The 10,951-nt window shown below is 42.4% G+C and overlaps 1 protein-coding gene across 1 annotated transcript in view; it reads right to left on the bottom strand.

The window, feature by feature from the left end:
• Window positions 1–588: 588 nt before the first annotated feature.
• The window catches only part of cacng2b (calcium channel, voltage-dependent, gamma subunit 2b), a 68,969-nt gene continuing 58,606 nt past the window's right edge, over window positions 589–10,951 (bottom strand). The window contains exons 3-4 of the mRNA XM_085276118.1: window positions 4,822–4,962; window positions 589–1,306 (exon numbers count right to left, since the gene is read on the bottom strand). Coding sequence (XP_085132244.1) covers window positions 774–1,306; window positions 4,822–4,962 — 674 coding nt within the window. The 3' untranslated portion in view covers window positions 589–773. The remainder of the gene's footprint in view (window positions 1,307–4,821; window positions 4,963–10,951) is intronic.

Here is a 10,951-nt window from a genome sequence, read left to right as displayed (position 1 = left end):
TTTCTTTTTTCTTGATATTTTTTGCTTCAGGGAAGTCGAGTCATGATTTATTAACATATATGTTCATATATTTATATATAATCAATACATATATTAACTTATGTGTTTTTTCTTGGTTTTTTTCTTTTTTTTGCGGCCTGAAATGCTCCCTGCTAAAATCCCGTACCGCAATGGTTCACAGTATTAATGCGAATAAAGAATGAAATCAAGAAGATACAGTAACTAAAGAAAGGAGTAGGGTTTATAAGGGAATTTAGGGTGCGTGTGTTGGGGGGGAGGGGCTTGTGGTATGGTAGTGCGAGGGTTGGTTCATAGGCAGGGCTGTGGGGCCTTTCAATCAGACTGAGGAAGAGTAAAAAATATAAAGTTCGCCTATAAATGGGCAGTTTGGCCCAGCCCACCACTCCACAGTTCCACAGCCCCGAGACAACCACCAACCACCCCAACCCAGCATCATGAATGCCCCCCATCCCCACTCATCTTTCCCCGACCTTCCCCTCAACTCTTTACAAACATGTTCAAAACTTGTTAAACAATGGTTCATGGGAAAATCATGCATGTTTCTTTTTTTTATGCAATTTTACTCCATTTCCTTTCTATTAAACAGAAACTGTGATTATCTGAGGCGCTGTGGAGCTCTCAGAACTTCTCCTCTGTTGCCTACCCCTCGCTCCTCAGTCTTTTGGAGCCCTCTTTCTCTTTCTGTTTCCTTAAGCCACAATCTGTCTTTCCCCCCAGAGTTCCTCTGATTTCTCTTAATGTCTGTGTCATTTTCATACAGGTGTGGTGCGCCGATTGGCGGTGTTGCTATGGCCACCTGAGTCTTTCAGGTCCTTCTGGATGCAGTTGTGGACCTGCAGGAAGTTGTGGTCCCTCTCCGTGGAGTTATAGGTGGCTGTCGGAGTGCCTGTTTGGCCTTTGGGGAGCGTGTACATGGACAGCTCAGTGGAGGGCAGCGTCCCAAAGGCCTTCAGGCCCACTGGCGATGCCTCGCGAGAGTGCGAGGGATCTGTAGAACGAGACGAAGAGCGCGAGCGGCGTCGATAACGGTAGCGGTAGCTTGGGATGCGTGTGATGGCTGCCCCTTGGAGGTAGTCGGCGGCTCGTGCCCCCACACGCAGCTCCCGATGTCGGTCGATGAACATGTGCACAGCCAGCACACCCACCATTTCAGCCATGATGAAGGAGAGGGCGCCAAAGTAGAAGGACCAGCCGTAGGAGTAGCTGTTCTTCTTGGAGTCACTCTTGGAAGGATCCCCAGCATTGGCTGATATGTACACAATGATTCCTATAATGTTGCTCAGGCCTGGGTAAAGAAATGAGGGATGGAGATTAGCTCAAGAGCTAAAATGCAGCCAATCGTAGACAAAGCCACACGTTAAGCACACATTAACCTCAGTATAATGAAATATTCACAGGCGTAACACTATGACCACCACCCTAATATTGTGTTGATCCCCCTTTTGCTGCCAAAACAGTCCTGACCCATTGAGGCATGGACTCCACTAGACCCCTGAAGGTGTGCTGTGGTGTCTGGCACTAAGGTGTTAGCAACAGATCCTTTAAGTCCTATAAGTTTTAAGGTTGAGCCTCCATGGATGGAACTTGTTTGTCCAGCACATCCATTCAATTCAGAACCTCAAACTTACTGTTGTGCTCCTCAAACAACATCGAATACTGTTTCCATGAAAGTGTGTACATGATCTGAAAATGTTGCCCAAAGCATCACACTGCCTCCGCCCACTTGGCTTCTTCTCATAATGCACTTTAAAGACAAAATGTTCCCTTACTCCCTAATATATCCTACCCACTAACAGCTGCCATGATGAAGAAATAAGCATCATAATTCACTTCACATGTCAGTGGTCATAATGTTATGTCGGTGTATGCAAAGTAAATATGCAAAAACATATATGTTATAAAATCAGGTCAAATTAAGATCATCATATGTCATATTTATATTTTCCTCTTAATAATCTTACCTTCCTCCACACTTTTCACTGTCTGCTCAGACTGACTACATTTTTGTAACTTTTCTCTGTAAGAAGGGCAGCAAGTACTGTATTTAGGACAGCTGGTACCAGCAGCAGCTGAATCGAGTTCAGCATGTACAGTAGGGTCCACAAGTTTTTTGGACTACGCAGCTTTTGTAGTTTTGCCTCTGTACACCACCACTGGGGATTTCAAATCTAACAGTCGACATGTGATTGAAGTGCAGACGTGCAGCTTTAATTTTAGTGGTTTAACAAAAAGGATCACATTAATTGTTTAGGAACTACATTCATTTTTATTCATAGCCCCTATTTTCAGACGTACAAAAGTAATTTGGCAAACCCAAGTGTAGGTCTTTAATACCGAACATTTTCCCTGAGGGGAAAATCAAATCTCTGAAAGCTTAAAATGACTTATTATAATTTGTCATTATTTTGACACATAGTAGTGTTTCACTGAAAGTATAATGATTCAATAGGAAGTCACAGGGCCTAGAATGACATTTATGATTATTATAAGAAACCAACCTTTTCATATTTAATTGAGGCTTTTATGTTGAATTTGTTTACATTTCAACTGCTATTGTTATCCACCAGGAAAGTGGCCAAATAGCTGTCCTTCACATCTGATGGCTGAAGTGGCTGATGAATGAGCATGGCAGAGAACCATAAATATGCCTCAAATAAATTAGTAAATTATCAATGTGCAATGTGCATCTATGCGCAACAGCATTAATATGAGTAGAATCAGTGATACTTGAAAGAAAGCATATTCCCAAAAGTGCAGGATTTTTTTTTCCAAACTGGGGCAGGTTCACTTTTATTTCTTATGTCTTATTTGAATGTTTTCATCTGTGCCTTTGTATTTTACCCTCCTCTTTCTCCCCCCAGCCTCCAATGAGCTTCAACTCACATCCTTTGTCAGGCTCTCTGTTATCTCCCTTTCTGTATTTTCAACATCATACAAGAGGATTCTGGGTGTGTGTGGCCAGAAATAGACACAGACATGGACAGACAGCCAGAGAGACAAAAAAGACGAATACAAAGCTAAACGGTGAAAACAGTTCTGCACAAAGACATAGAGCAGCAGTCCGAGGTGTGAGGACTTTGTAGGCCTGATTGAGATGGATCAGAGAAAAAGTATCAGGGACACCTTATTTTTAGAGTGTAATCCCAGTGGCCTCCTCTTAGCCTAGCAACAGGGTGAGAGAGTCAGACGCAGACAGTGAGAAAGAGAGAGAGAGAGACAGAACTGCATCTCTCACTTCTGACTTGGAGGGGAACTAGTTATCTAGTGCAGCACAGTAGGCCATGGCCTAGAACCATGCACAGCCACACACACATACACAATCAGAAAAATTCTGTGGCAAAATGGCAACTTGCACTATCTTTGTCTTGTGTCGGATGTGGTGCTGTATAACGCAGTGCAACTGGACTCTAGAGCAGTGCAGACATGTTCTCTGGAGTGACGAATCACACTTCTCCGTCTGGCATTCTGATAGACGAGCATGGGTTTGGCGGTTGTCAGGAGAACGGTGCTTATCTGACTGTATTGTGCCAACTGCAAAGTTTGTTGGAAGGGGGATTATGGTGTTGGGAGTTGGGCTCTGTCCCTTAGTTCCAATGAAAGGAACTCTTAATGCTTCAGCATATCAGGACATTTTGGACAATTTCATGCTGCCAACTTCATGGGAACAGTTTGAGGATGGCTCCTTTCTGTTCTAATATGACTGCACATCAGTGCACAAAGCAAGGTCCAAGAATAAGCACATTTGGTGTGGAAGAACTTGAATGACCTGACCCCAACCCGATAGAACACCTTTGGGGTGATTTAGAGCTTAGACTGTGAGCTAGGGCTTCTTTTCCCACACCAATGTCTGACCTCACAAATGTGCTTCTGGAAGAATTATCAAAAATTCCCATAAACACTCCTAAACCTTGTGGAAAGTTTTCCCAGAAGAGCTGAAGCTGTTATTGCTGCAAAGGGTCAACATCATATTAAACCCTATGAATTTAGAATGGGATGTTACCCAAGTTTAGATGTGCGAACAAATACTTTTGGCCATATATATAAATATGGACATGGTCAAGTTCACACTTAAGTGTTTCAGATCATTAAACAAATTTAAACAGAAGTTTCAAAATGAATGTGTTTATTATTAAGAGGAAAAAATCCAAACCTACTTGGTCCTGTGTGAAAAAGTCATTGCCCCCTAAACCTAATAACTTGTTGGTCCACTCTAAGCAGCAGCAACTGCAATCAAGCATTTGTGATCACTGGCAATGAATCTTTTACAGCCCTGTGGAGGAATTACGGCCCACTCATCTTTGAAGAATCGTTGTAATTCAGCCATTGGAGGGTTTCTGAGCATGAACCACCTTTTTAAGATCATGCCACAGCATCTCAATCTGATTCAGGTAAGGGCAAGGCCACTCCTAATCTTCCTATTGTTTTTCTTAAGCCATTGAGAGATGGACTAGCCAGTGTGTTTTCACTTTCAATCACTTTCCTAGTAGTAAAGTAAATCATACCACTGTATAATCTATATATCTATTATTTTTCACAGTGGTAACATAAAATCATCAAGTCTAACAGAAACCTTTCTTAATATTTGCTTAATATGCTCCCCTTCCCTTTTCTCCCAGTATATCAGTATAGTTTTTAACTTACGCTGGCTCTTTGGTCAGCTTCATTTTCATCTGCCTCTTCATACATCCACAAAGATTTTACCTCCTCTAACTTGCTTCCTCTTAATGTTTACCTCCATCTCCTCACCCACTTTGACTGTTATATCTCTAAGTCTGCCTGTTTTCCTATTTCCCTTAATACCTGCAGAGACGAAGAGGATGCCGGCGCTGAGGATGATGTTATGCCGTGACTTGTAGAACTCGCTTGCGGCGATGCACAGCCCCCCCATGAAGAGCAGGATCACACTCAGGATGGGGAAGATACTGGAGGCTCGTACAGCACCTGCACACATGCATCAAGGCAAAAAATAGTTACCATAATTGTCATCGGTGGACACGCTGACATTAGTTCCTTGTATGGCACGAGATATGAGCAAATACAAATCTTTTAACCAGAAGCTAACAAAGTATGAACAGTTTCAGAGAAATAGCTGCTTTCATGCTTTGCTTTTGGACTATTAAACCTCAAACAATGATCATCAGTAACAGAAATTTCCCATTTGTGAAGGTAATCTGAATTTCTTCAGTCTCTTTCAGTAGCAATGCTGCACTTGACAGCACAACAGGAAATACTTTTAACAACTTAAACACCTTTTTTATGTAATAAAAACTTCTTCTAGGTCTCGTGTTCTTCAGTGACTTTTTCTAAACACTTCTACACCCAGGTTGCAAGACAGGGACTTCCAGTGTGGAAGGGGTTAAGCACCATATCTGCTATCATCCTGTGAAAATTGAAAACAATTATGCTTAAAGCGGTGTACAACATTTGCTTGCACAAATTTTCAGCAGTAGGCCAAATTACCACTTTGGAGCGCCTCGGTACAACTAATCCTTGATATGATCCTAAAGAGGGATCTTTTATTGCCCTGTATATAATATTATTGTTATTACTTTGTTTAACTTCCTTGCCACTTTTCCTCCTTTTCTATCTGTATCAGATCCTCCAATGGGCATCGTGTCTGTCTCCCTCCATGAAACCCCTCGTCATCCCTTTATCGCCCCATCTCTCTGTATGTGTCTGTCCTCATCATCTGTCTGTTTGCCATCTGCGTTGCTGATTTCCTGATCGGCCTCAGGGTTGTCATGGCATTGCTGTGGTCATGGAGCCGGTTTCTGAGGAGACCAGTGTCACGATTCTGAAATTTTGATTGTATTTCAGCAAGCTCATTCAGGTTATTTCCTTTTCCCTTGCAGAAAGTGTGCCAATATTCTAAGCTCTGGTTTTCAATGAATCTAGCATTAAAATCCAGATGTGCAAGACTCTGTGAAGCAAAGACTATTCTTATGCTTCTTGTGAAACTACTAACAAAAGTGTTTATTGTAAACAGCTGCAATTTTGCAGACCTTTGACCTGACTTTACATCCTATGTCTCTCGAAATTATGGTCACAAAGCAAAGGCAAAACAATGCTGGCTGTAATAAACCAGAGTTTGCCTCCATTGCTTTGCTCAAAGGTCCTTAAAATGAACAAAGAGCAGGTCTTGTCCCTGGTATTGTTTCTAATGTCAGTAGCTCCCATATTGGTTTTCTTTTCCCTCCCTCATTTGGTTTTTAATCCTGCATTTCTCTCTCCCTCCAACTCTCTATTGCAGCTGCTCTCTGACCGTTTCATCCACTGAAGCAGATCAAATATTAAGGTGACCTCAGAGTTGGAACTGCACCAAGATTCCCCTCCTCCTCTTCCTCCTACTCTTCTCCCTCCTATTTGTTTTAACCCCATCACCTCTTCTTCATGTGCTGTCAGTGCAAATCGTCTTCAAGGTGGAAATCCTTCATAACAGGTGCACACTGTACGTACACAAAGACACACACATATTCAAAGAATAGGCAAAGTTGCCTTCTGTCACATTCACTCACAGTCATGTAAACATGACTTCAGAGGATGTTACACTGAGTTGCACTTCTGGAGAATCAGTCCAGCATTAACTACTACTAACTACTACTACTACTACTAACTACTGCCTGCCCAAGACCCCAGTCACACAGGCCTAGAGACAGGTGGTTGCTAGGGAACAAAATGAGTATTCCCTGACTGGTTGTGAGTGGTTGCTGGGTGTCACTCTGAAATCAATTGCTAAAGCTCCAGTCTTGCAGGTCAACAGATCGGTGACCTGCTGGTAATGACCGGTTACTAGGGAAAAATATATATTCTCCAACCAGTTGGCAAGTGGTTGCTGGAGGTTGCTGATAGTCATTAGTAGAAATTTGTCAAAGAAGTATACAATTCTGCACTGATAATTTTAACAGCTTTGGTCACTAGGACATTGCCACAACTGCAACTATGTTTCTGTAGACACAAACAACTATTCGATAAGTGACAATGCAACTTTAAAAACGCAAGAAACAGAGAATTTTTGCCTTCAAAGTAAAAACTGTGCCTCTAAAAGAGTTAGGCTGTGTTTGCAAACGAGTTGGCATCTTCCATGCAAATATGGGCGCCTGCAGCAATCTCTTAGCAGCACTCAGCGGCAACCAGCAACCTCCACCAAACATTTGCCAACTGATTTGGCAATATGGATTTTTCCATAGTGAATGGATGCTGCTAGGGAGTTGCCAACTTGTCACTAAGGGTTACGGCTGTGTCACAGTAATCTTTACAGTGACAACATGAGTAATACCTATACCACACACACGATTTTGCTTTTGCTGTGAGGACACTTGTTGGCACAATGCGTTCCCTTAGCTCCTCGGTCACCGATAGAGGGACCAGTCCGGATTCCGACATAGACCTATTGCTAAATTTTGACAGACTGTTTCTATTTTACTCTGCACAACTTTTCTCATCTTTACAGTAGGGTTTTTTAATCTGTTCAGCCTTTTCTTTGTCTTTACAGGAGTCAGTATATGTACAAATCATTCAGAGCACGTGTGAAAACAGACTACTGCAAGAAGCTGAGATGCAGAAGTCCAAAGACAGAAGAACCCACTACTAAAGAAAAACAACAAGCAGCAGAGATTTGTTTGGGCCAAGGATCACAAGAAATGGACATTAGACCAGTGGAAATCTGTGCTTTGGTCTGATGAGTCCATATTTGAGATCTTTGGCTCCACCCGCCGTGAATGGATGGCCTCTACATGCATGGTTCCCACTGTGAAGCATGGAGGGGGAGGTGTGTTGATGTGGGGGTGCTTTGCTGGTGACAGTGTTGGGGATTTATTCAAAACTGTACCAGCATGGCCACCACAGCATCCTGCACCAAAATGCCATCTGGTTCGAGTGTATTACTTATTTGCTTTGAAAAAATGGTACATGCTGATTCCAGATCTTTCTGTAGCTTACCACAAGTGGTCCTCGGCTTTTGGAAAAGTCTTCTGATAATTCTTTTCACTCATGTGACTATAATCTTTCAGAGAGCACCTGGAACGTTCTGTAGTTTAGAAATTCTTCTGCAACCAATGCCATCAGTATGTTTTACAACAATAAGGTTGTAAAGGTCTTGAGAGAGCTCACTGGTTTTACCCGTCATGACATGAGACACCTTTTTATAGGCCCTCAGATGGGACTGAACCAGCTGATATTAATTTGGTCTAAGTGTCACGGTGTACAAGGTGGATTCACGCGCTGGACTCCGGGGATTGATGCACACAAGAGAATTTATTAGTGAACAATGTCCAATGAGTGTATATACAAAAGGTGAGAGGGGCAGGGCTCCGGGGGAAATCCAGGTGAACACTCTTGTCTCTCTCCAAACAATCCAAACACGAATCCACTCGAACACTCGTCACTCAGGGAACACCAGGGAAAACAGTCCAGAGGGTGAAATTCTCACAACAATCCAGCGAAGAACAGCCGTTGCTTCCTGGCTTAAATGCCATCCACACTGATGAGGCACGGGTGTTTCCTCCTCCGAGGGCGTGGGCCAAGGGCGTGAACCCATAATGAGTTCCGCCCTGGCGCGAGAGAGAGAGAGAGAGAGAGAGAGAGAGAGAACTAGAGAGATAGAGAGAAACAGCTGATCAGCGACCAGCTGAACCTCCAGGCCGTGACACTAAGTGGCAGGATTGATTTCTAATTATTGCGAGATTTCAGGTGGTGTCATGACTTTCCGTGCCTGCTTGTTCAATACTTTTTCTGTTTGTCATTTCTCATTATTAAAATAAAAGGCTGCACTTTGTTATCAGATTGGCATTTTGCTAAGCTACTACGCAGCTACGTTAGCTAGCACTATCAAACCTGTCAGGTTTGGCATTGTTGCATACAACATACTTTACAATGACATAAGTGGTTATGTAAATTCTGACACAATGGATTCAGAGAGAAGTATGACATGCTTAAATAAACTTCTTGGTTTTACCCGGTGAGCAAAATATGACAACACTCTGACAACATTTTTACATTTTCCAGTTGACTTGATTGAAAGTAGAAAAGATTTTTTTTGTATTTTACCACTATGGCTGATTTCATGTTAATTTGTGCCATAAAAAAGTGAATAACCAGAATCGAGAGAGAAAGAGAGCGAGAGCAGGAGTGGGTTTCATAGATAAGGAAGAAAAGAAACAAAGTTGCAGTAAGCATGCTGTGGCACTGCAGGATTTTTTTAACACACACTGCATGTATAATTATAGGATTCAATGAGAATAAAGGGCTAAATAGGGAAAGGAAAAGAAAAAGAAATAAAGAGAAGAAAGAGAGGGAAAAGAAGAGAAGAGAGGAGAAGTGCAAAGACTGCAGGCTTTCACTTCTCTGTGAAGCTGCTTTGCCTCCAGCGATCCCTCTCCCTCTGTTTCCCTCCCTGCACCTACACTTTAAGCAGAAGGCAGGGAGTTAAAAAAGGAGAATTTTTAAATGCGCTGGCCTCCAGGCGCACCCTGCCACCAAGCACATCATGGCACAGAGACAGACAGAGAGAGCTGAATTGAGAGTGAATGAGTTTTAGTGTCAGCAGTGTGAGGAGACATATTCAGTATGGTTTAGTTTCTTTGTTAAACAAGCAAACTTTTTCCCACCTGTTGTGATTTGATCTATCTCGAGGCCACCGTTTCTTATCAAAGTACGCCAAACACTACAAGTCAGACAGAGCATTACAAAATCCAACTTTCCAGAAATATCTCCCCTATTTGTTGCACAGAGTATTGTTGTACCAAAATGAATTCATCAATTTTATTATACAGTGTTCCAAAAATTAAAGGAAATTTCCCAGAGGTCTTCAATTGGATTTAGGTAATGTAAGCGTGGAGCCCAGTCAAGTCCTTTGACCAACGTTACAGGCAATGTTACAGACAGCGCAACTTTCTTCGTGACTTCTTTAGACTCTTTTACGTCTGGCACATGTGCTCACGGTGTACCTGCTCTCATCTGTGAAATGCACAGGGTGCCAGTGGTCATTAACCTGCTTCCAAACGTCTCAAAACCCTATCCATAGAGGCAGCACACTGCAACCGACAAGAACAAAGGATTTGAACACTACAGAGCACCTCCAGAAGTCTCATCATATGGACATGTTATGGCTGAGGAATACAACAGATATTTACTGAAGACAATCAGAAAGCAAATTAAAAATACCAATGAGCAATTTGTTTTCACTGGCTTCCATGTGAGAACAATTGCAGCTGACATTACAGTTTGTGCGTGCCACTGGTGAGGGGATCAACACCTTATTATCTGCACATCTCAGCCTATTTATCTATACCCCCTTATACATGCAGGAGTTCGTGGCTGTCTTAGCTCATAATTGGACGAGAGGCAGTGTACACCCTGAACAGAGCACCTGTGTGCTAATTATCAGCATGAAATTGGTTCGTAATATTGTTTCTACATTCCCCCGTTGGACCGTGCAACACTATTGGTTTAGTGGTTCGAAATTAGAAGAGAGTAAGGCTTTGCATTATTGCTGCACATGGAGAAACAATCATTCAGAGGAGGAAGCAGAGAATGGCGATGATCATACTATTGCTGTTGATGCTCCTATACTACACATCAGTCCAGCAGTTGTCAGCTGTGTGACATTTCATCTCACTAAATGTGCCAAAAGCTGCATAATATAAGACTTTTTCTCCAGTTTGGATTTCTCATTTCCAGAATCTGTGCATATGAGCAAAGTTAAGCAACACTTTGAGACATTAGGTCATTCCTACATCCACACCAGCACAATATGTACTGAGGACTATAATTCAGATGGAATACACAATCAGATGGCAGAGCACTCACACAGACATACACACAAACCAACACATTCGCCTCGCTGCTTTCAAACAGCTTTTCTTTTTCTTTCTATGTATTACACTTTCATCTTCCATTCATTTCCCCAATTGCTTGGCTGGTTCTGCTGCAG

This window comes from Mchenga conophoros, linkage group LG6 (assembly GCF_057382185.1).
Source record: "Mchenga conophoros isolate Kocher_MC1m ecotype Shallow Benthic linkage group LG6, M_conophoros_male_GT1.1, whole genome shotgun sequence".
In the NCBI taxonomy this organism is placed as follows: Eukaryota; Metazoa; Chordata; class Actinopteri; order Cichliformes; family Cichlidae; genus Mchenga; species Mchenga conophoros.
Note: the sequence above shows the minus strand (reverse complement) of the source record. Positions and strands in the feature narration are given on the sequence as shown.